Raw genomic sequence first — 25,986 nt, forward strand, 5'->3', positions numbered from 1 at the left:
TCCCGTGCACCAAGAATTACCAAGTGTCTCCTCAGACGAATCAGTTGTTTTACCCTTCATGAGGAGGAGACACTTTTCTTGTGCACTGCGTGCCCTGAGAGACCACGTGTGAGTTTGCAGCGAGCTGGGTCACGGCGATTCTGCACTGAGTTTCTCCACCCTGGCCCTGTATTTGCCTTGAAAGAGGAATTGTTCTTGTTTTCACTCGTTTGTGCTTTCTCCTCTCCTGACCAGGCAGCTTGCACAGTGCCAAGGTCTGCTCCAGTATGTCCTTCATGGCTGGAGCAGTGGGCGAGCAGGGAGCACCAGCCATGCTGGTTGTACTGGGATTTGCCTTGGACATGGCAATTGCTAGGTGACGCTTGTGAGTTCCGGGTGTTGCCACATTGTGCTGCCAAAGCAAAACCCCTCCTATTGCCAAATAGGTGAATAGGTCAAATAACTAAATCTGACATTAACCATTCGACCTTCCTGGTGTGGGATATCCGAGCTGCTCCGGGAGCGCTGGGCTCAGGGCTGTACCCGCACTGGCCCCGCACCCTCCCGCGAACACCCCTCACTCCCAAAATATGACCTGTCCTGTCGCATGTGCTCTGATCACTCGAGTCACCCTAATGAAATATTTTTAAATCAATTATTTCCCGATGCTCCGAAGAACTTTGCAGGAGATGCCTTTGGCCAGCACTTGCCACCCTTGGGCAACAAGCCAGGGAGCTGCCGCCACACTTTGCCACCATGCGCTGCTCCGGGCTGCCACCGCCCGAATCCCTCCTTGCCAGGGAAGCTCCCAGAGCCTGGGCAACTCCCCGTTAACCTCGGACACTCACGCAGCGTTACGGCGGCCGGCGAAGGCCACGGGGTTTTCTTCCCAGCTTCACCTGCAGCTGCTGCATCTGACAGTACTGGAGGGGCCCTCCCAGCCCCGAAGCGTGCTCATGCACTCGTGGGGCCCCTTGAGGTCCAGGCGCAGCTCAATGTACCCCGACTCCATCCTCAGTGGCCTCTGTCTGTCCTTGTCCCGCTCTGCACAGGCTCCCGTCCCTCGCGGAGGCCGATGGAGCGCAGCAGAGCAGCGATGGCCGCGGCACACGTCCCACCGGTGACGGGGTACAGGTGCACGGCAGGCAGAGACAGGGTGGCACCAAGCTGCTGCGGGAGCAGGAGCTGGGACTGGCTTCTAAAGAAAGGAGAGAAATTCCACGTGGTAGTTTTAACCCTCAGTTTCTCTAACTGATGGTGTCGAGCTGGAAGCTTCAGAGAGCCCTAGGCTGGGAGCAAGGTGCTTTATAAGACCCGATGTCAAAAATATAACTGGCTGTTGTGAAATGTCACCGAGAACCTTTTGTAGGGGGACAGCAGCCTCGCTGCAGAGCGCTTGGTCTAGTAAACACACCAGAGCTGAGGTCTAAGGGAAACGAAGCCACCAGTTTACTTACTGGGATAAAACGCACGCCTGCTCTGGAGACACGCAGGAGCCCCGAGGCTCGTCGGGGCTGGGGATGTCCCGGCAGCCGGACGCGGCACCGGGGTGGGGAAAGGCTTCGAGGCCCACCGTGGCTACCGAGGCCAGCGGGCTGTCAGCAGAACTCACCCGGGGAGCAGGAGGCGCTCGCTGGCAGCGGGGGGGACGTGCAGGCAGATGTGCAGCCCCCGCGCTGGGATTAGCAGGGAAGGAGCCAGGACTGTGTCCCAGGGGGGTGGTGTCCCCAAAACGCCCTGCAAACACCCAGGGGTTCAGCTCCCAGGGCAAGGGGGAAAAAAAATAAATGAAATTAAGATTTGGGTTTTTTTTCTGTTGGCAGCATTCACAGCCACCGCGCGTGCTTGGGGCCAGGCGCTGCAGCCTTCCTCAACCTGTATACACTGAGTGACAGCGTAATTAGCAGCCGTTAATAAACCACCCCTGGCAAAATGCCAGCCTGGGGCCAGGGAGGTTACCACACGCCTCCTCATTAAAAGCTTTAATTACAGGCAGGAAATGCCGGTGGCAGCTCCACACTTCAATTGCTTCACCTCAAGCTGGCGGTGGGTCAGCTCCCTCCCTTGCCAGCAATCCCACGGTGGCTCGGGGCTGTGATCCATCCCCATCCCTGTCCCCATCCCGCAGCAGGCTTGAAGAGACCGACAAGGCAGGGAGGAGATGTTCATGTGACACCATCCCATTATAATGATGAAAAAAAAAACCAAAACAAACCAAACCCCGTTATGCCAAACATTTTTCTTTCCCAGGGATTTTGGCTGGTCCAGACTAAGCAAGAGCATCCCCCTTCCCAACACCGCCCTGAGAAACCTCCCCTGCCAAGAAAACCCAGAGATCAACAGGCAGGGAGGCAGCTGGGCCCTGCGAGGCACCAGGGCTGGAGGGAGTTACCCCGGCTGGTGAGCGCGGCAGCTCTTCCCTGCTGTGTTGGCACCGTAAAATCGGATGGGACCGAAAGCGCCGAGTGCCCCGGTGGGATTTACAGAGAGCTGCCCTGGTGCAGCCTCCCCCTCCACCCCAGCCCCTGCAGTAAAATAAATGAGGCACAGAAAAGGGGCATTCAGATCACATCAGTGGCAAAACATTGATTTACTCAAGCGAAGAAACTTCGTCAGGGCTTGGTCGCTGATGGCTCCTGGCTGTGTTTGCTGGGCCGCCCTGGAAATTGCTTTAGAAAAGAACACGGTAATGGCTTTTTCCTATTCAAGGAGAATAAAAGAAATAACCTGGAAATGTTTGGCAACAAAGGGATCACTTTCACGCAGAAGATATTTTTTTCCCCCTAATTAAACCACAGGGAAGAGGGAGCATGATTAAACAGCCTCGGCTGGAGGGAAGCCTTGGAGGCGGCTGTGCAGCTCAGCGCAGGGCAGCACGGATAACAATAACGGGTGACATTTATAACGGGGATACTCCCAGTTGGAGCTGTGTCTTCTGAGGGCTGGTGACTCCCCCTGCACTGGGGACAGGAAAAACCACAGCCCTGGTGGCTTTGGGCCGTTCATCCTGCCCCCACATCCATCCTACCGATGTTCCCGTGAGTTTTAAGTGGCAGTCGTGGCTCTCGGGGCCGAACGTGGCATGACGAAACGTGATTCAGAGGTTGGTTTAGCTCCACCTTGGCTGTAACCAAGGCCTTTTGCTTTAAACCCAGCAGTCGCTCGTAGCTGGACTGTGCCCGACGCCCAGGCAGCAACTGCTTACCAGCACCCCGACCTGCAGCTCCTAAGGACGCGCAGCGGCATCTAACGCCAGACCCAGCAGAAACGTCTGCCCAGCTTTTGTTGGAAATCATCATAGGAAATTTAATTTCAGCCTGAAGAGGATAAAAAAAAAAAAATCCCAACAAAACCGAAGCAAACAAACTAGAGAAATGACGTCCAGGCAAGAGTGAGCCTTCGGAGCTCATTTCCTTGTATGGATCCTGCCGGGCAGCAATGCCCCAAAACCGGACACTTGGACCCAATGGCCCCTCGCCCACGACCCCTCTGCTTGCTGCCCTCGCACCCACCACCAGCTCTGACTGTTTTCATGCTGTTCCCCTGGCAGCTCCCCCGCCGACACCGCACTGCACACCCCCTGCCCAGGCAGCCGTGGCTCCCCCCCGCCTGCTCCTGGGGATTTTATTATCTCTCATTTCCCCATAGGAAGGAAATTCTCCAACTCGCTTATCCCACCCGGGCTGTTATTACTCCTACTTACACAACTCAGAATATTATTACCTCCTGTCACCTTAATTTCTAATAATTAGTATTTGGTATAATGCTACAACAGAAGTCAGCTCTTAATGAATATTATAATAAGCACTAAATGATCATTTACTGCTCAAGAAATCCATTTTGAAATGCAGCCCATTTAAGAGAAATTGAGGGGGAGCCACTTTCAAGCCATTTACCTGTCTGGATCAACCCCCAAATCGAGTCCCCAGCGAGATCCTAAAATGACCAGAAATACATGGAGAAAACCCTTTCCAAACTGGGCGAGGGCAGCCGGGGGCATTTACTGCCTTGGGACACGTCACTGACCGAGTCTCGGGGCTGGGTGCGTGACAGTGGGAGCGATGTGACCCACCGAGATGGGACCAGGACGCCGCATCCCCGCGGAACCAGCAATGACGTGACTTCGCTATTTTATTAACTCCCTGACAAGACGCTGGGGAATGACTCCACCCGGCGTGGGAGCGGGCGACTGCACCGATCCAGCCAAAGTGTTTGAGCGTGAACAGGTCCTCGACGTCCCCGTTTGCACACCCGTGCCTCCGCTGGTCCCTCTCATGGAGCTGTTTTCCTTCCTTTCGTGGCGCTGGTGACAGCGAGTTCAGCCCCATTGCTATGGCACTGGGGCACATCTGGGCATGTTTTTCTGAGCTTGTCACAGAAACCGCCTCTCCGATAGCGCAGAGCAACGCGGCACCTTCCTCACCTGCCAGGGCTCGGCCGGTCAGGATCGCTGCAGCGCTGAACGACCCGCCCCCAAAGGGGGTTTCAGCTCTTGGGTCACTAATTTGGCGTTGGTGTGCCAGAAATAAGGAGGATGAAAGTTTAAAGTGATGATCAGTGGCTGCCTTGAGCCCGCAGGAGCTGGTACGGAGCTTGTCCCCTCCTTCCCAGCACGAGTCAGCCCATGCCCCTGAGCTGCCGCGATTCCGGGAGAGCCGCGGCCGCCCGTCCTTGCCAACCCCACGAGGGTCATTCCCTTCGCCAAAACACAAAGACTGGACTTGTTAGGAAGAAATATCCCCAGGAGACAAAGCTACTTGGCTTATAGAATTCAAGCAAAACTCCTCTCTGTTTTAATTGGGGCTGCACCTAAGAGGTGGTAATTGCTACAGCCTTCTTTACAAGTAACAGGGCCACAAAGGGCTTTTTGCTCAGCATTTGCAAAATAAATAGTGGGGTTTGGTCTCAGTGTGGTTTACCGGGAAACAGCAGTCATCACCGCGGTGTGCAGGCTGCTGCTGCGAGCAGACTGGAGGAATGAAGCGGTAACATCCTCACGTGAAGCGCAGAGGTGCCCCGTTAGCCTCCACCGGCTGTTGGGGGAAAGGCGAGGGTCGGCTCAGACAGGGACGTTTCTGTGACGGGATGTTTCCTGGCAGACAACAACCGGCTCAGGGCACAAAGGGGGCTCCTGGTTTCTTCAGGGAGGGAGGAAAGGCAGGTCAGGGATTGCCAAAGCTATGCCCACAATTGGGGACTTTGCCAAAGCAGATAAAATGGCAAAGCTCACCTAGAAACGTGGGTCATCCGGCAAAACTGAGCTTTCACCCCCCAGCACATCCCCTCCTGACAACACAGCAGCGACCAGCCCAGCTGTACTGGAGAAACACACCTCAGGGTACAGTGCCTATGGTTTTCCATTTACATCTGCTGTCTGGGCACGGACCCGGACCTGTGTGTGAGACCATCCCTGGCTGGAAAGGTTTTGGTCTCCCCATTTCTGTCCCCTGACCATAAGGCAAACAAAATCAGGGGAAGCCGAGTCTGGTTTGCTCAACCAAAGGGACCGAGTATGGCGCCCTGAGCGATGAGCTGCTCCAGGGGACACAGCCCACCTATGCCCTTGTGCTCGGGGGACTCGGATCCTCCTGGGCGGCTCGTTGTGGTACTTGGGAACAGGCTGCGAGGGCGTCAGGAGCTCACCCAAAGCCCAGGACATCCCTGTGAGCAGGCACAGCTCTAAAGCCACGTCACTGCAAGCACTTTGTACCTCGGGCCCACGTACATTCCGACTCAGAGGGCGGAAGCAGTTTCTACGCCCACAGATTAACAGCTGTGATGGCACAAGCGGTTATTGGGCCCATCACGCGTCTGTTTGGGCTGGACGTTGATGGCAGGCGATGAGATAGGCGCCTTCACCTTTTTTCTTTTTCTTTTTTTCGGCATTACGAGAAGAGAGCGGTGCCTCACCTGGAGGAAGGTCCCGGAGCACCGTGGGATCAGCCAGCCGCTCCTGCCCAGCGACACCAGACGAGCCCAGGATTTGCTGTGGTTTCCACAACCGTGCGGCTCCAGCCCAGGCCAACCCCTCTTCGAAGCAAATGGCCTGTTTCTTTGGAAGCAAATGCAGTTAAGGCAAGACAACTTCACTGGTCACATTGCAGCGAGATGCTGCAACAGCTGGTGGTGGTACGTGGGGTGGTACCGAAGCACAACGGGTCCCTGAGCCTCCTCGTGCAGGGAGAAGCCCAACAGGGAAAGGGCAGGGATGAAAGGAGGGTGGAAGCCCTGTAAGCCCCTCTTTGCTGTAGCTAAAAGAACACAGAGGGCTTGAACAGCAGAGAGCACACGAGAGCCGGCAGCGTTGGGAACTGCACTTACACCGAGGGTCATTTCTGTGGGCTTTATTGTAATTTTCTCTTCGGTTCTAGAGTACAAAAGCATGCAAAAAATAGCCTCTCTATTCATGGTACATATTTACAGTGTAACAGCCACGTGCCATTACAGTACTGAGTGCATATACATCATGCTTGAGTTACAGCAGAGTACATACAGAATCATATATTTAACATCAAGTATAACAAGAGACTTAAATACTAACAGAACAGGCCTATAAATCAGAAACAGCAGCAAAATTACAGCACAGATGATCCAAATGATATCCTCAGAAGCTGCAAATTCATTTTTTCTTGAATTTACACTATTTTTTTTGGAATGCTTTGATGGCTTGGGGTCACTGATCAAGGGCCTGGCTGCCCGCTTGCGGCAGCTCTGAGCATGCATGGCTTTCCTTTGGGGAAGGGAAGGGGAAAGGCAGCGACTAGCTCTCGAGCTCCTTCCTTCCCCTGGTCCCGCAGGGAGGCTGCACTGAGCAACAGGGTCATGGGATAGTCCAGGTTGGGAGGGACCTGATCAGAGCATGGTCTTCTGCAGGAGGCTCTGGGCCAGCAAAGCAAGCCCTTTCGCTGCTTTGCTCAGCAAACACCACTGTAAAGGTGCCCTGGTAAGGTGGAGAAGTTTGGTACCCAAACTGAGTCGTACATACTCACAAACCCCCCCAGGACCTGCTTTCCAGTCTCCAGGATTCCTGCTGGCCACTCCACAGGCTCATGCTCTCAGCAGGACCCCTCAGCACTGCCGCAGTGCCAGGCTGGATGGGGCTGGGAGCAACCTGGTCTGGTGGAAGGTGTCCCTGCCCAGGGCAGGGCGGTGGGAACTGGATGATCTTTAAGGTCCCTTCCAGCCCAAACCGTTCTGTGATTCCATGATTCCTTTGGAAATGTTTTTACATTTACTGAGATCCCCACGCCCGTGGGGCAGGAAGGAGCCTGCCTTTCCCATCCGACACAAAGGTGAGGTTGCCCGTCCCGAAGAAGGACCATCTTTTATTGTAGCAGAACAGTAACACCGAGCAGCTGCAGCACACTGAAGGTGCGGGCTCTACACCTGGACATCAGTGATGAAGGTGTCCAAGACCATAAAAGATCCTTTTAACTCGCACAGCCAGTCTGCCCAGAGACAACACCGGAGAGACAACAATCCTTGCTGCGTTTGTTCTGAAGCCCTTGCATTAGCTGCACCACCAGAGGAGGGCGTGCACCAGTCATGCAACAGCTTCTCACGTACCTGACTGTGCTGCCTGGGGTAAGAAAGCCCAAAGCATCAGCCACGGGATGTTGCTCGCTGCAGCTGGCGGGAGATGGGGGGCTCTGTGCACGAGCGAGGGCAGCCGGGACCCCTAGAGAGAGCCTGGGCCTCTAAGGGGCTGGGACAAAGCTCTGGGCTGGCACCCTGGGAAAGCACCGAGCTGGAGAGAGCCAACGAGCTCCCCCGGCCACACACCACAGAAACGGAGGAAAAACCTCCTTCAGCCCCCGCTGCAGCGCTGCTGACGGCTTCAGGATACGGAGCTGTGCTGAAGGAACATAAAATTCCTCCCACCAGCTCCTCCCTGCAAGTCTGGCAATAAGTAAGGAATTAAACCCCGTCCTGGAAGTCGTTTCATTGAGCTGCAATTCGTTTTGCATGGAGCAGCTACGCCATCCCCCCGCCGGGCTCCTCTGGACGCGGCCGTACACAAAACCAACCTTCCCACACCCAACCCCCATGCTGCCCGACTGCCGCCGGCTCCCGCCTGCCCCGTTTATATTAAAATATTACCCCGGGAATATTTTCCAGGGCACCATTTGCCAAACCACTCTCCTTAGGACCCCCAAACAACGCAGCTCGGGTTCGCAACGCCACGCTGCAAGGAGCTGGGGGTGTATTTGGCCCCAGCGGGTTTTGCACAGCTTTGCTTGCCTGGGGGCCAAATCCTGGCACGTAGCAGGGGAGATGACGACCTGCCGAAGGGGACGGGCAGGCAGAGAATGGGGCACGGCGGCAGGAGCGCGCTGGGCTCACCAGAGACCCTGCACTTCGCAGGTGTCCCCCCATGGTGTATCACAGGGGACATGCAAGGAGCAGATCCCTAAAGCTGCCCCATTTTCCATCTCCCAGCCCCAACGTCCCTCTGCAGCGGGGAAGGGCAGCAGCCTGTGCCGGTGCCCACGGCAGGCTGCAGCCCCCCGCGCCTGCGAACCTACAGCCGGCCTGCGGTGCTCCCTCGGCACAAATCTCCAGGGGCACTTTCAGCTCAAACTCCAAAGATTTCTCTATCCTGCAAGATGCAAAAAGTGAACCACCCCCCGGCCAGGAGATGTTGGCCCCAGATAGGACACGAACACGGTACGTAACTGCCGCCATCACGACCAGCAAAGGGCAGGCCTGACTTAGCCACTCTCGAAATGATGATAAAGGAAACGTGTCAAAGACACATGTGGCACTTGAGCTTTCAGAAAGCCCAGTCTTTTGCTGTGCAGCTTGCTCCTTGTGTCTCAAGGCACTGAAAAAAATAAGCAACATAACCACAGCCCAGTCACGCTTGCTGCTGCAGGCCATTTAGCTTCTCTTGCAAGCACGGGCTCCTACACGGATGGGGCTGGAGAGGCGGTGCTGCAGCCACAGTTTCCAGGTCTTCCTTCTGCCCCCAGCAGCACGGACACCTGGAAACACCCAACCACGGGCTGGCTACAAACACCCTCTCTGTTCTGCACCCCCGCTCCACAGACCTGCTCCTGCTCCAGGGCTAAATCACGCGGCTACTCCACGTCTGCCCACGCTGCCGTTTCTCATAGATACACCAGTGGGAAACGCACCGCCCAAAGCAGGGCACGGGCACGGCGGGGGGAGGCGGCGTTATAAACACCGTCAGTGGTTATCCGTGCATCTGGTCACACACCGCAACACATCATCAAAGAGCCGAAAACATCCTTTCTTTGCAAGTGTGACACTCATAGCGACATATTCCTGCCCAAAGGGTTCAAGACATTCCCTACAGTATTCCTCTATGCCAGACAGGAGAGACTAAACCAGGATTTTTACTTTGCACTACCTCCCAAACTGAAGGCCTAGAGCTATTAATTGAGCAAGACAAAGAACTCTACCTCCTGGCGATCAAAAAGATGTGTGATTTCCCCAAAAGAGAAATTTCCTTCAAGGTCGCTCAGTCCAGGCCCATCCCCAGGCTGGAAGAGCCAACCAAAGCTGGCCAGAGCTGCCCGTGCTGTCGTGCCGTGGGGGAAAGAGGAGCCCTCCCCGGGACGCGGAGCCCAGCTAACGCAGCTCAGAGCATCCCGGTACCTCTTTTCACAGGATGCCAGTGCTCCAGGAATAGCACAGGCAAGCGAGGATTTGGAGGGGAAAAATACAGAGCACATACAGAAGCACCAGAGTGCACCTACACCAGCTCATCTCGCTGCTCAGAGGAGCCCTGCCCCGCCAAACCCCATCCCCTCGTTCACAGAGAGAAGCAAGACAGATACCGAGCTGTCGAGCTGAAGAGAATGACTTTCCTAAACAGACAAAAGGGCTGCCTTGCCAGAGATGTTTATTTTCAAATAAATATCATCTCTTTAGTCGCTTTCTTCACAGCAGAAATAGCACTGCCCTAACATGCACGTAAACAAGCAAGGATTTCATCTCAGCTAAGCGAGAAATAGAGCGTATTTTTGCAGGCGTCCTACCAAGCCTTTGAATAAATCTGAGCGTTTCTCTTTCTGCAGCTTCCACCATTTTCCTTCCATGCAAGTTTTCAGGCTGCTGCCTGCGACGCAATACAGATGGTTTCTGGAGGTATAAAGCAAAAACCCACAAGGCTGGCAGATTTACTGGAGGAACAAGGTATGACACAAGCCCAGCTGTACAATTCTGGTTGCTCCCTGGACCTGTGGAAACACGTTTTCCTTCAGCAAAAAGGGCAATTTTTTCCAAGTAGATTTTTGGGATATAATCACAAACCCCACCCATTTCCCCCATTCCCCTCCAAAAGTGAAGCAGCGCCCCAGGTACCACAGAGGAACACGACATAGAGCTAATTTGTAAATGATCATTTGTTTGGTTGCATTCATTGAGGCCGAGAGCAGCTTTCCTGCAGCCTTGCCCCACTAGCTCCCACCCCCTTGGGCCTTACTGGAATAACCCCAACTGGCTGGACTAGCGAAGCATCTCTCCATCCCCAAATTATTCTTACCATATATCAGATATACAATAAATAACACCACATTTGCAGCCTTGGAGCTCTTTGAGCACCACCCAAGTGTCGCTAAGACCTCAGAAGTCCCACGGGGATAAGCACTACTGGTACTCCCTTTTCTCCCAGGCCTAAGGAGACTTCCCAAGATGTGTCCTTGTCCCGAGGTCATCCCTCTGCGCAGCCTGGGGGCTCACCCGGCGTCACAGCCGTCCTCCCCACTGCGGGCAGCTCGGCCCTGCCGCAGCAGAGCTCTGCCACAGCCTGCCCCAGGGGCACCAGTTGGAGCGAGCCCATTTTTCCCCAAACCGGAGGACAAAGGGTTCGCTCCTATCGTTTCCCCGGGGCTCTTCAGCTCAGCCCCTGGTGCACAGCAGGACCTGGTGGCACCCCAGCGCTTTGTCCCCAGCACAGACCAGTTTGCCCCAGTAGCAGCCCAGCCGCTTGCATCCACTCTCCCCGCAGAGACCATTCCCTCCTGGCCAGTCCCTCCTCCCGCACCCTCAGCCTTGACCACTTCCCATCGCCATTTCCACTCCCTCCCACCAGGTGCCCAAACCTTCGCACGAGGCAGCGGGGGCCGAGCAGGCGCTGGAGCGCGCTGACCCGCGGGACGCAGGGCGGCGGGCCCTGCGCAGGAGGATGCCGAGCGCAGGGCTGGCGCAGGCGGACGCACGGACGCAGGCGGACGCACGGACGCAGGCGGGAGTCGCCATCTGGATGCGAGCGACGCAGAGCACCAGCCCAGAGCAGAAACCTTTCCAGGATCCAATGCCTTCACCTGCTTTAAGAAACTAAAAGTCTCCTTAACAAAACACATGAGCTGCAAATTTCCCAATTTGCCAATATTTACAGGCGAGATGCGGGGCAGAGCCCAGGCTGGCGACTGCTGCTGGGCGGCCCACCGAGGGGGCTGAAGACGAGCGAGGGCAGGCAGCAGGCTGGGGACGGGCAGCAGGAGGCACCAGCAGCAAAGCCCAGCTATGAACACGCTGGGAACCGCCAAACTAGACTGCAGGAAACAGCACGGGAACGCCAGTACACCAGTCGCTACCAACGACCCGCGTGCATGTATCCCCTTGCAGAAAAAATTAGGGAACAAAGTCCCAAGCCCTCAGGATTAACCTAAAAAAAAAGACAGTAAGATGATTATGTAGGAACCAAATTTAATAGTGTCCTTTATTTAAGTACTATAAAATAAGTATCGCATCCCCTCGGCTTCCCAGGGGCATGCTCAGACCCCGGAAAGCTCACGGGAGAATATTGACATATTTGGACGGATTGATGTCACTGGTTTTTACTTGAGTGTAGGAGTGAAATTCCTGATTATACACACAGTCTGTACAGTCAACAGCCACTGAAACAGCCGCATTTGCCCTTTTAAGTGCAATCTCTCACCTGTTGCCAAATTGTAGAGATGAAGCTTCTAATCCCAAGTTTAGAAGCAATCTATGGATAAAATAGCAGCATCAGCACGTGCATAAAAATTACAGTAATAAAATTAAAAATTGAAGTGTTAAAAAACCCAAAAGATCAAGTTCTGATCTCATTTGTGTTCTGTAGCTTTCCTTAGTCTAAAAACCCTCCACCAACATTTTCCACCCTAGGGAGCTCTCCCACTTTTGGGTCATTTATCAGGAAATTAACGTTTAAAAGCATCAGGTACATAATTTTAAAGGAGCTAAGAGACGAGCGAGGGAAAGGAAATCACCCTTAAATAAAACAACCCCCAAACCTGCCACTTCTTTTCAGCTTTGAGACCACCGTCCAGGCGCGCGGGCCTGGGCACAGCGCCGGGAGGAGCACACCGGGCGAGCAGGTGACCGCGTAACGGCGTGCCCCAGAGCTCCAGGTCCCTACCACGTTCACACACTCCCTGCACGGTACAGGGAACATCGGGTACTTGTGTTTTATGGCACTGCCCTGGCTGAAGCCCTTGGTGCCGGCAGGATTTACACTGTGCAAAACAGAGGGATAGGAAGAGAAGGATAAAAAAGAGAAAGAAAGGCATAGAGTGACAGCGTTCACTCCAAAAGCAAGATCTCATCCCCATTTAACTGGTAGCCATAGAAATTCTGCCATCAACTCCGACAGGAGCAGGACTGACATACAGAAGTGCTTTACCCGTGCGTTAAATAAAACACTTGCCCTCTGATACAAAACCTGGCTCCAATGTAATTTTTTTTTCCCTGACGTTTGAAGTAGAGAACGCAAGAAAGCAAGGAAAACATCTCTGGGGCGAACGAACCACCCAGGAGACAACGTTTGGTTTGCTGCGCTACAAATAAAACCACATTCATCGGCCAAGACACCCAACTACAAAGCCCACGCGTGAAGCACAAGTGGAGAGCAAGGCACACACGGAGGAGCGCACGGACACCTCGCACGAGGAACGCAGCCGCCCACGAGGCCGAGCCAGCCCTCTGCCAGCCACGCTGCCCGAGGACTCACTCTTCTCCTTATTGCTGCTCTGTTCCTCCTTTCTGGTTTTCTGGGTTGGTCCGTTGTGTCTTTATTTTTTTTTTGTTATTTTTTTTTTTGCTTGGCAGGCCCCAGCCTCTGGGATGAGGGCAGATGTGTGCTAGACAACACCACGATGGGTACAACAGCAGCAGCATGTGAGCGACCAGCCTGCGACAGCCAGGCAGCTTCAGGACGTAGTTTCATCTTCACACACGTCGGGCAGCTCCGGGTCCCTGCTTCCTTCTCTGCTCCCTTGTTTTCTACACAAATGGCAAGGAAATAAAGAGATTATAGGCACAATGCAACGCAAGAAATAAAGCAGAGGGTGTCTTTTCCCCAACAGGCAACCCAGGCCAACACCACCCATATCAAGAGGGAACAGCAATGAACCCGCCTGTTGTGCTGGTACCACGTAAGCAGCTCGGCAATACCCCAGCTCGATGTGCTGCAGTGCTGTGCAACCTGTGGCTACACCTCTGCACCCCAAAGACTGAGCGCTGCGTTTCCCTGAATGCCCTTCTCCCGGCTGCAGCATCACGAGGAGGTATCTGGTTCTTGGAGAAAGTCTTGCAGACCAGCAGCAACGTTTCCAAATCATCTAGTTTGTATTTGGGGGAGTTCTGGTTTGTTTCTTTAATCTGACTGGGTTTTGGTTTTGTTGTTTTTGGTTGGTGGTTTTTGTGGGGGTTTTTTTGTTTTTGTTTTTTTTTTTTTTTGTGGTTTGTTTTGTTTTTCTTTTTTTTTAAGATCAGAGTGATGACCTGATACCATAACTGCTGCTCCAAAGCTCCAAAGCTGTAAAAGGCATTAAAAACTGAATGTTTCTACCAGAATCCAGTTTTCCCTACTCGATAGCTCTTTGCTTTCAGTTTCTGTGAGTTTAGCCCCCAAAAACACTCAGCATGTGAGAACAGGCAGTCCCTCAGCACAAGGTAACTTGTGCTGCATGCACGCTACCATACCTTTGAGCCTGTTTCCCCTGCTCTTAATTTTCAGTGTCTTCCTACACAGAAGGCTTGAGCTTTGCTGTGGTGGGATGGGACAGAGGTGGGAAGGGACACTTCACCTCTGCCAGTGGGAAGGCAGGCTCAGAGCCGCTTAGGGCATCGCTCTGAAGCACGAAGGGAGACATTCAGGCTGATGGAGCGTTTCGCTGGCTCAGGCTGGGTGTCTTTTACAGCCTCTGAGCTGAACCAGTCGGTTTGGCAAAGCCAGGGCCAAGCCTCGGCCACGCCGGCAGCCACACGCACAGCAGCGCTGCGCTCCGGGGCATCCTCGAGGAGTAACACCTCCACCCAGCCCAGCCCCCCATGAGACAGCCCATGGTGGAGATCTGCCCCAAGAAAGCTGCCACTGCTCTAGGCTGAACGGAGAAAAGGCGGCACCTCCAGGGGCCATCCGCACCACCCCATAGCGGAGACCTACGACAGGCAGATGACTTGCACCTAAAACGCCCGTTTCTCCCTCATGAAGATGTCCAGATCCCCACAGCGTGAAGGAGGTGATGCCACCCCAGGCACCTGCGCCTGCCAGGGTGTCTGTCCTCCCTCCCACCAGCCCAGCTGCGGGAGAATCAGTCCGTGTGGACAAGCCAACACAGCAGCGGGAGTGTCAGTGCTGCCGCACGCGCCTGGAGCACGCAGCGTTTGGGAAGTGGGGGTTTGGGGCCCCGGGGTTATCGTCTGGCTGGCAGCGACACTGAAAGGTCTGTGCCCATTTTTGAAGAAACCAGAAATGATCAAAACCCACGTACCCTTCTCCCTCCGCTCCAGCAAAGCCCTACAATAAACCTGACCTTGAACCCAGAGCATGGACCGTTCCCCTGTGGGGAAGGCTGAGGAACAGCCCCACCTCCGGTGCCGGTTATCACCCTCTTCAAACGATTTACCACCCCACGTAGCAGCAGAGGCTCCTTTCTGCTCCGCCCAGCACAGCTCCCTGCCCAGCCTGCCCCACGCCCAGGGGGTGTCCGATGCTGCCCCAGCGCCCTGAGCAGCTTCTGCCTCTGCTAACACCTTGCGGCAGGGCAGGAGGGGTGCAAAGTGAAACAGGTTGAGACAACCCCCACGTGGTGGTGAGTACCAGCTAAACTCGGGTGCACGTAAGGCGGCAGAGACCAAGGCGTCAGCGCTCCGGGCTCATGCCGTGAGGCCTGCAGCTGAGCACGAATCTCCATTAATGAACTCTTAAGAAATAAGACTGTATTTCTGCTACATTTTTTAAACCACAGGTGAGCAAAGCCTGACCTGTGCAATTATCCAGGAGACCACACCGCTGTTAACCACAGCGGCTGCAGGGAGATCTCAGCCACCGAGTATTTACGGAGTGTTTCGTGCCCAGCCAGCAGTGAGCCTCACAGCACTTCCCTCAAACGCAGGCAGCACGGGGCAGGGATGGAGTGGGACAGCCTGCAAAGAGCTGAATCACAGCACACACACACACACACACACACACACACACACACACTCCTGGTAAATGCTTAATTTCTCCAATGAGTCTCCTTTAAATACCAATAATCTGCCCTTATCCAGTCCCCTTCCTCTCTATGAAAGTTCTCTATGAAAAACGTAGCAGCAGGCAGCGGCACCAGCTGTCACCGATAGCACCATGTCAGCCCCCAACCTCCTCTGCCAGCCCCCTCCTAACTATTTTTGGAGAATCTCTGCAAGTCCCTCCTCACTGGGAGCAGGTGCCATCCTGGCTCGAGCTCATCTGTTCATCTCGGAGCGATAAACCAGCCCAGCCAGAGTCTCCAGAGCCGTGGAGCTGCTCCCAAAGGTGTTTAGAGGCAGGTGGCTGCTTCCTGGTCTCTCACCTCAGACCAGCTCTCCCCAGGCCTGGGTGGAGGCTGTGTCCTTCCTAAGCCCTAGGGCCTGAGGCTTCACGCTGAGATGCTTGCAAGCAGGGTGTCACGGTTCGCATTGAATGTTAATTTTATTTAACTGGACATACCACTTCCTAGAAGGGTCTGTGCAACTGGTCAGACAAATGACTGTGTTTTAACGAAGTCCTGGCTGAGGTGGGGTGGGTGGTCACTCAGAGAGGCTGATTTCAGTCAGCCCAGAGCCCTCCCAGTACGACACCAGAGGCAGAAGTGCAGGAGAGTGGTGGAGCAGCTGGAGCAGAGCTGGCTTTGGCTCTATTTCTTTTACATAATCACTAAATATTAAACCTGAGCCCAAATTACAAAAAGCTCAGCCTTTCCCAAATTCTGTAGCTATTCCCTCTGTGAACATGGGGCTGAGCAGCAGCTCCTGCTAAAACCCAACTGGCTTTTTTCACCCCTCCCTCCCCAAGGAAGGCTGAAATGCCAATGAGCCACAAATAATAATAATAAGAAAAAGCATACATACGCATTAGTGTCACACACACAGAGAATTACTGCAGTAAAATTGCTCCTACAGGCAGGAAGGGTGGAGCCAAATGCTCTCACTACCACATAAGTCACACAGGCTGGGGAGAGGACATGTGTTTCTACAGCACCCAGGGGAAACACAAACACTGAATTACCTTAAAGACGGATGCAAATATACAGATGTGTTTAAGAGGAGTCTGTCCCTGAGAGCAAAACAATGAGACAAAGGAAGACAGTGATCATGGAGGTGACGGCAGCAGGCAGAGGAGCTTGTATTTCTCTACCTAACGAGCCTCGCGAGCAGAGTAAAATGGAGGACGGAGCACCAGTCACGTTCACTTGCAGCCTGAAGGACAGATGAGGGCAGGCACTGGCAGCACTGGTGCAAACCCACTCCAGCCTCTACCCCTGCTGAAAGCTCCAGGTGGCTTCCAGCACACTGCTGATGTCCAGCTGTGCTTTCCCGGGCCATGGAATTCGGCACCTCTGGGGGTTTTGTGCCCTGCCACAGTCACGGCATCACCACCACGTGCAAAGGGGGGTGCAGCAGCTGAGCTCAGGGCGGGCAGACCCACACGAGCATGGGGCCACTCCCCGGTGGGTCTTTGCCAGAGGAAAATCCTGTGCCACAGTCAGTGCCTCGATCCTCAGGTGGAGTGTGAGGATACCTACCTGCACCATGGGCATGGCTCTTCCCACGAGCCACGCAGTTCTCTCTTTGCAGTGAAAATTGATGCGGCTTTTGGTTGGGTTTGACTCTGACAGCATCTACATGGTACCTGTCCGAAATCCTCCTGCCACTGGAGAGACAGACAGCGAGCACCAGCAGAGACCAAGGGAGCATCTTTAGTGGAAACATCTGGCTGGAACCAGGGCAGGCTTTCTAAATACAGACTGATCCCCCATGCAGGAGCTGACAACCACATTTCATCAATAGTAACAGCAGCCGTAACGGGAAAGTAAATTGGGTCTGTCAAAACACAGCAATTAATTTGATAGGTAGGAGCTGCAATAAATGAGAGTAATAAAATGTGGTGAAGCCAGCGCTGACTCGATTAGGAGAAATCTGGAGCAGGCAGAAGAAATGTAGCAAACTGCTAACAGAAACCCAGAACTGAACTGTGAATGCCAAACAGCTGGGTTTAAAAAAAAAAAATACAAAAAATGGAAAAATTAGAAATGATCGGTTGCTTCTGCAGCCACTGTTAATGACAGGGTTGAACCTGGCCACGGTCTGCAGGACCTGCAAGGCTCAGGGACTGACTGCATCTCCTGGGAGATCCTGCCTTTCCAGGGCCACCCAGCCCCGGCCACTGTGAAGTGACGGGGCAGCACTCGCACATGGCTTCTGGGTGTGAGGGGTGCTCTCGTGGGAGCTGCTGCAAAACAAGAACTGCTACATGAGGGGACCTTCATTTTAGTTCCCTTCTACCTGGTGAATGTGCCTGTTATTTCAACAGCTGCCTTTTTAACTTCAGTACTGTTAAACAAAGCAATAAATAACACTCAAGAGAGGATTTCTTTCTTCCAGGCCTAAGGAACACTAAAAAAGCCCTCTCCTCCCAGAACTAATTTAAGAATGATTTCAAATCACTGGTGTCTTAATGGTGTCCTCTAAAGGAACAAAAGCTGTGGCAAAATGAAAGACCTCCTACTATCGCAAAGGCTTCTGCACAGGCAGCTTCTGCACGGAGCATTTCCAAGAACAGAGCCCAGCACACTGTGCATAGGTAATGCAGGGAGAAATTAAAAAAAAAAAAAGATTAAACCACATGACTTCGTTTCCTCCTCTCCAAATCCTGAAGAGTGAGCTTAAACGACAGATCCATTTTAAGAACCATCAATTAGGCATCAAATACCAGAAAGCAGACTCAGCTGTCAGAGGATTTCCTGCAAAATATATTCTCAGTATGGGCACAGATGTAAGATGCTTGAAGCAGCAGTGAGCGGGGCTCTGGCAACTTCACATGCAGCCTGATTAAATAAATGGAATGTGAAACTGGAATTTTCTAAATGTTTTTCTTTTTTCTTATACAGAAATACAACCAGTTATTTTTCACCTATAACCAGGAGATCCAATATTACAAAAGCTGATTTAGGTCTCTCTAAAGACACTGCCACTAGGGAGGAGAAGCTCTGTGGTGGAGAGCTTTGGAACTTGCAGCTCATTTTTCTCAGCTCCTTGTGGACAACCACACAACAGCGTGGCCAGAGAGTGGCAATGGCTGCAGGCACTGCCCTTCTGGCAAGTCCCACTTTTGGGATCCCCTGTCCAGCTATAGGGGTGGAAACGGTGCCTGACGTGCAGAAACTGCAGAGCCTTTATGCTACAATAATGTTATCTGTCCCTGCCGGGTCCTAGAAATTTATAGTCAGACTCACTCAAAACTTATTTTAACTAACACAGTGCTATTCATAACATTTGCTCTGATGTTAGATTTTATATGTGTATTATGGGTGGCTTTACTAGAGAACAACCCACTATGAATTACGAACTGGATGGGCTTAGTGTCTAGCTCTGTTTGCTCCTGTGGAAATAACACTGTAATCAAGAGATAACTCACTGAACAATGAACGTTCCCATTTAGACTCGGTTCACTTAAAAACAATTTCATTAGATTCAACCTAAAACTATTAAAAATTGAAGTGATTTTCATTAGATTCAACCAATATAGCATTTTTCAAAGTCTGAAACAATCATATCCCTTAAAAAAAAAAAAAAAAAAGCACCCCTGCTGTAGTGCTTAAGATTAACACTGTTTGTTGAAGAGATTTAGCCAATGTCTAAACAGAAGGGTTTCAAGAAGGGTTCTCAAAGCTCCAGTTGTGCCTGAATTAATTTAGGATAACGTCAATTGTTACTGCCAAAAATTGGCACTGATGGCCTAAGACTGAGAAATTAAGCGCAGGGCTTAGTGCAGGGGAGAACCGGCACATTCAAAGACCATTCACTTTTTGGTTTGGACACGTCTAAGCACTTGCACTGCTGGGCAGAGGCCAGCCCAAGGCCACAGCTTGTTCTTGTAAGCCAAGGGCATCAGACACAGCAGCACAACAGCGGATCTTATACATGGTCTTCAAAAACCTTTTAGTACGGTCCCATACAAGGAGACTGAATCCAAACATGGGGCTGAAATGAGCAGAGATAGGGAAAGATGCTGGGTTTGTACAAGCTCAAAAGAATTAGACTCGTAACTTCAGAAAGGAGACAAAGGTCAAAAGGGAGAGTTACAGCTCGTCTGGAATGCCTAAAAAGATTTTAAATGGGATTACAGACCGGTAATGTGACTAACCAGAAACTTCACAGCTACGTTAGACCAAAATAACCACTTATTCTGAGCAGATAACAAGGCATCTGGCTCCAGGCAGGAACCAGCCACAGCATCAGGGTCAAGAAGTTTTCCCACCAGTTAGTGGGTAGTTAGTGGCATGGGCTTTCAGGCATCTCAAACGGAGGTGGAAGGAAACAGGTCCCTTTCGGGAACAGGCTCAAGGTGCCACAACAGCAGAGCAGCTTGAAGTACCAACTGAGGCAGAGCTTAAAAAGAAGAAATCCTGCCTTGCTCTGAACTAGCCATCCTGGACAGGGGAAGCACACAACACGTTTTTCTTCAGGTTTCGTAAAAGTTCTCCCATCTCAGAGCAATGCAATGCAGTGATCAGGAATGATAGTGGAGATTTGGGCAGGAACGTGTGTCAAATTAGCAGTAACTAATCTGGAAGGCAATGAGCCAAGGGAAACGAATGAGGCCAAATCCCTTGTGCTAAACTGGCAAAGAAGCCGTGACTGCCATGCTCTTCAGGTACGTCCCCACAGTAGCACTCGTGTATGGGGTGTTTAACTGTTAAACTGGTGTCCAATATTAACTGGTCCTGGACTCAAAGGCAAAGCCTTTACTGATGTCTCTGATACACAGTTGGGCCCTAAAGCATCATCACCCTTAACTGAGCTGAGCCCTTAAATCCCCACACACCCTTTAGAGAGACACTCCTCTGTTTGCATTGCCAAAGGCACAGTGAGACTCTCAGCACACTCTTGCGGGAGTCTGATAAGCATGGTACTGGGATTTTGGGTGGAAAAGGACCATTCCGGGACAACGCAGTTTTGTTGTGACCTGAAGCCTCACAGATTCTGCAGAGTGAGAACATGAAAGTAACTGTCCCAGGTCAGGCTAATGGTCCAGTGTTCTTCCTGGACTGATGGCCCAGAATCCTGGCTCTGAAAGGGATGAGTAACAAACATGAGGGAGAAAAAGCAAGAGCCAAGCAAAGGAGAGAGTCTCTCCCCCCCATCCCTGTAATTCCAGACCACTGTGTTTAAAATTTGCGGATGAATCTAATAGTAATTAATTTCTCTACTCCCTTTATAATCCCAATATAGCCATTTATATCTAACCTCCAAAATATTCCAGTGCAATGTGTTCCACCGTTTCACAACGGTGTGTGTGAAAAACACTGTATGTCTTCTCAAATGAAAGAGCAATGTCAAAGTGTTCTCCACTGTCTGCCCACGCGTCTTCACCGTGTCTCTGCCTAGACTCGGGCCCCAAACCACAGACAAACCACATCATCTCATTTCCAGCTCACAAAACATGCAAATGGCTCATCTGGGGCCTCTTCTGTTGTCCAGAAAAAGGAGAGAAGAATTAAACCCTCCAATACATATCTAGACTAGACTCAAACTTATTTCAGTTCAATCTCTAATAGATCTTTGATCACAGCATATTATAAACAGGTTAAAAACCAGACCCAAGTTTAGCACCTTACATGTGTTTAGGCCAAATCCATCTTATAGAGAGAACTGCATCTATCAAAAAGAGTACTTAGGCTGCTTTACTGCATTGTATTTTAACCCTAGAGGGCTTGAGGTAGATTTTAGCCTCAGTAGTTGGTTTAGAAGGGAATTTCATCCTTAAATGCTACAGAAAAGATTTGCAAACTGCTTCCTTCATCCTCCCCACACACCTTTACACGTGCAGCAGGGCGAGGTAAAGCTGTATATACGTACATCAGTAAGTTTCCTGGAGCAGACATGGACCTCTCCTCCCGCCGCGTCTGAACCTCAAATGGATTTCCAAAGGAGCGTTTTCTTAGCATGGCCTTCACTAGGATCTTTGAGGAAGGAAAAAACAAATCAGTGAGAACAGCAGGACCAACATATCACCCCTTGAAGCTAGTTCAAAGGAGTCTAACAACAGCTTCTTTAATAATTCAACAGACATTGAACAGCATGGCAGCTAGAGCACGAACTAGAGAAACCCACAGAACAGCGACGTGACTCTTCCAGGCAGTGTCAAGGCCACTCCTTCAGGCAGTGAACTCAGACCCCTGGATGCAGACCACTGCTGGCAGGAGGGGAAGCAGATGCTGCTGACCCCTGCCTGCCACTCATGGTGGTCCGAGCCCAGGAGAAAGAGGCACCAGAGCCCTCCTGGGCCACCCTCCCAGGTAGAGTGCTGGAGATGCCCGGAGAGTGCTGCCAGCTCCTGCGGGTTCAAAGGCAAAGGTCTTTCTATTAAGGGGAAAGGAGGGTTTTCACTGCCCCAGCCAGCTGTTAGGGCAAACATCTGTGTTAACTTCACACCACCAGAGCTGTGACAACAGGTCCTCGTTGTGCTCAGCACCTCCCTCCCCATGAAGAACCCCTCAAAGGCACTTGCATCACAGTAATTGCCCATAGCAGACCTCCAGCTGGCTACACACAAACTGCTGAGAGCCCTCCATGCCCACTTGTGGTTTTCCCAAGGCTGGCAGGCAAGCGCCAGCTATACTCTGTGGCAGATGTCCTCTCCCTGCTTCTCTGGCCAGGTCATCTCCAGGTTTGGAGCCTTCATTTTGAGGATCCAAATGAGATGTCTTGCAACCTCTAGATTAATGAAACAAAACACATTTGGGATGTTTCTGGTGTCCTGGGATGTCTGATGCCAGACACTTTGTGGGGGTGACCCTACAGCTCTTATGAGAGCAGCCAGTTATAAACAGGACTGCTCACATGGCCAGGCCCTGCAGAGTCAGGCTGCTGTGGTACTCAGAGGCACCAAAAGTTCACACTGAGTTGAAAGGCCAAGCTCTTCATGCCAGGAGCACACACGGACCCTCTCCAAACCTCCTTCACCGCTTGAAGCTTCAGCACAGTACCGTGCTCTCGACCCACGCAGAGGATGTGGTTGTGGTTTATACATACCACAGCTGGCAAACTCGGAATTGTCTTCACCGAGTTCTTCACCTCCTCCTCTGTCACCTCCACCACAGTACAGTGCTCTTCCTCCAGAGGCAGGGGCTCCTCGCCACCCTTGGTTAGCCACGGATGCACCTGGTGGGGAGGAACAGAGACAGCTGTAGGTCTCTCTTCTACAGCAGAGCGCTATGATGTCAGTGATGAGAGAGAAATGGGGGCACAGGACTGATTATGGGGGTAAGGTGTCAGTGCTGCTCCATTTTCCACTTCCAGCGATGCACTTCAACCAGCTGCCTTGGAAATCGCTGCAATCTGGTGCCTGGCGAGATGGCATCCCCTAATGCCCAGTGCTGCCGCCCCCACTGCCGCCGATCCGCATCTTGGAGGAACCTGGCACTCTCCAAATCAAGTTTGAAACACTTTGAAAATCTGAGTTATCCAGAGTGTTTTCCTCTTTCTCTCGTAGGCACACATTCCACCTAGGGCAGGTGCCTAAAATGCAGTACTCGGGTCCGCACTACTGCACTACTGCAACGGCCTTCTGCCTTCACGCCTCGCCACCTGGGCACCACGTCAACCTCTACAGACTCACAAAGGAGAGAGGAGGCGGTTTGCCACCATCCCTCCCTGTCACTGCGGAAGGGAGCTGAAGGCAGGATGGGGCAAGGGTCTCTGCAACCCACATCCAGGGCTGGATGTTTCGCCCGTCAGGGAGAGCATCCTCCAGCGCGGTGGCTAGAAAGGCCTGCCTCACCCTCCAGGAGGAGGCTTTAATTAGAACGGACACTCGCTGCCTACTGCCGTTCCAATGAGTTGGATACAGGTGTCCAGAGTGTTCTCCAAGGGCTTAGGGATGAGCTGCTTTACAGCACTTAAGGTGCATTTTCCAAAGGTCATTAATTGTGCTTCTAATCACTCTTTTCAAAGGCACATCACCATGTCCAGCCTTAAGTGAAACCAGTGCGCTAAACCCTACGGTCTACCTGGGGCTTGCGAACATTTCAGCTAGGGAGAGGACTGTGTCTAGCGGTATGTTCAACGTTCCTCACACAAAATGATCTGCTTGATTTATTTTGATAGTGAACAGCAATTCCTAACCCCATTGGGCAGAGCAGTTAAGACATTTGTCCAGCCAAACCCCCTTACATAATTTTACCACCTCCTTCCAGCTTTTGCCATGTTTATCTTCAACATAGACACCAGAGATTTATCAACTGTAAGCGACCACATATGAGAAGAAGCATCGAGTTAACACTTGCCGGCAGCAGAACATTTGCAGCCACATCAACATTTTATCTTACAAGTAAGGAACATGAAAGAGAAAGAGGAGGTAAATGTGAATACAGGGGAAAACCAAAAGGGAAGGAACCCTGGGAGGAGGAGGAGGCCTGGAGCAACCACTTAGAAACATCTGGCTATGCAAGAAGTCAAGGCTGGAGCCCTGATGCCCTGTGGCCTGCTAGATGCTACTTCAGGGTGGAGAAGCCCCTTGGGATTTGTCTCTGAACACAAATACAGAGGGACTGTGCCGTCTCCTCATCTGGATTGTGTCAGCTGCATGTGTCAGACTCTCCTGTACTCCCTGGCTTGGAGTCCTCTGGCCAGTGCCTTCTGTGATGGTGGCAGTCACTCCACAGCCACCTCTGCCAAGAAGCTGCTTGTCCATCATCTTACTTGGGGGAACAGCAGTTCTACTGCCTCTCACGGGATGGTTTCCTTGTTTGTGAACGTGAGGAAAGTCATGTTCATGGCCCTGGGCTGAGCCCAGAGCCCAGCCTAGCGCTAGAGACACGTGCTCTTTCAGCACTGAACACAAGTCCTCAAGCACACCAAGCATCTTCATTGCACGGCCAGGGATAAGATCCAGCATGCAGCTCTGCTCTTCTCCCCAAGAGGTCTTACAAGGTGCAGGTTTCCACATGAAGTGCCTGCAAGAGCTACCAGTGAAATCCCTTAAATACAGCTCCAAAGGACTTCCCACCATCATTGGCTGTGGCCTCCTGGGCACAGAGGGAAGGGACATCACATTCTTTTCTTGAAGTTCAACCTTCCTACTGTCAGTTTTGGTGGCAAATGTGCTGGTGTTGGCCTAAGACAAAGTGAAGAAGAGTTGTGTGCCCTGCAGGGGATGCTGATGGGTGTCTGTGGAAGTCTTGAGCGTCCAGCAGGTCCAAGGCCTCAGTGTGGGGTGGCAAGAGGACAGAAAGCCTGTGCAAAAATCAGAGTGAAGCCAAACCCTGTGCAGCATTGCGCTCTACTAGTTCTAGTTGTTCTTTGTGTTAATAAGCATCTCCCAAGTAAAGCTGATAGAAACCAAAGTGCCTTGAGGCTGCTGACCACGCAAGCACCAGAGGAGGAACAACACTTCCAGCCTCTGTAACACAAGTCCAACACTAACAGCACAGGCTCTGCAGCTTGCACTCCCCATGACAATGTTGATTCTCCCAGGGATTTGCTGAGGATCAGCCAGCTTTTGAGTAATTTTAATTTAAGTAAGTAAACAAGAAAGCTTTTGTCAATATTCCCCAAGCAAGCAGCACCAACAGAGCTGTCACATGCTGCAAAATGAGCACTCTCCCTTTCTGAGGCAGCGTGCCAGAGAAAGCTCCCAAAACAAACACTAGGAACAGCTCTGCCTCATTAGATGGTACCAAAGGAACAACAAAATCAGCTGAGACAAAAGACTATAATATCAATGTCCAATTTACCTTAATTTCAGGGACTGCTATCCTTGTTTCTGGATTTTTATCGAGCATGCGTAGGATCAGTTCCTTGAGCTCTTCACTTATCTGTGCTCTGAGTAAAGAAAGTAGCAGTTTGCAGTTAACAAGGGAATTGTAAGTGCTCAAGGCATGCATAGTCCTTACTGCGGTTACTTAGTGGAGAATCTGCTCTGCTGAGACGATATTTTCTCTGCAAAACCAGCTTGAGAAAGGAAGGTCTAGTTGGCTTGGCTCCTTCTCAGGCATCATGGTCACTGCTCCGGGGTTTGGTTATCCCATTCTGCACTGACACAGCTGCATGCTCCCCAAATGCAGGACAAGGGATCAGGTGAATGGATCTAAGGACACTTTTAAAGATGGTGCGTTGTAGGGGAATGTCAGAGGACAGATTCTGTGACAGCGAAGTGTCATTGAGAGCAGAACTGGAGCTGGGCTCTATGATACAAGAAGGGCACAACTTGATTTGCCAAACCTGCATCATGAGTGACCACATGCTGGAAGAAACGTCCCCATTTAACACTAGTTCCCAGCTAAGCTTGCAGGTTTTGTTAATTAAATTGCTTCCATGAACGCCAATGGCAGCCAGTTTGGTAACTCAGTATTTCCCACCTGTATAGGTCAGCCTTGGGGTAACATAAGGAGGCAACAAACACATGAGATTAAGAGAAATACATCTAATTTTTTAACACTATTTCCAAGATCCAAATGCTAGAGTGCCTGAACACAGAAGCCACCCTATTCACACAGAGCCCTTGGTCCTGCAGTCTGTTCCTCTAGT

The 25,986-nt window shown here is 51.9% G+C and overlaps 1 protein-coding gene across 3 annotated transcripts in view; it reads right to left on the bottom strand.

Moving 5' to 3' along the window:
* Nucleotides 1–13,139: 13,139 nt before the first annotated feature.
* The window catches only part of CAMKK1 (calcium/calmodulin dependent protein kinase kinase 1), a 60,521-nt gene continuing 47,674 nt past the window's right edge, over nt 13,140–25,986 (bottom strand). For 2 of the 3 annotated variants that reach the window (XM_086475094.1, XM_086475095.1), the window contains 4 exons: nt 25,194–25,281; nt 22,492–22,620; nt 21,316–21,419; nt 13,140–13,212 (listed from right to left, as the gene is read on the bottom strand). In XM_086475094.1, the coding sequence (XP_086331220.1) occupies nt 13,140–13,212; nt 21,316–21,419; nt 22,492–22,620; nt 25,194–25,281 (394 nt within the window). Of the gene's footprint in view, nt 13,213–16,462; nt 16,511–21,315; nt 21,420–22,491; nt 22,621–25,193; nt 25,282–25,986 lie in introns of all 3 variants that reach the window. The other variant, XM_086475096.1, reaches the window with a different exon arrangement.

This window comes from Leptosomus discolor, chromosome 18 (genome assembly GCF_034619465.1).
Source record: "Leptosomus discolor isolate bLepDis1 chromosome 18, bLepDis1.hap2, whole genome shotgun sequence".
In the NCBI taxonomy this organism is placed as follows: domain Eukaryota; kingdom Metazoa; phylum Chordata; class Aves; order Leptosomiformes; family Leptosomidae; genus Leptosomus; species Leptosomus discolor.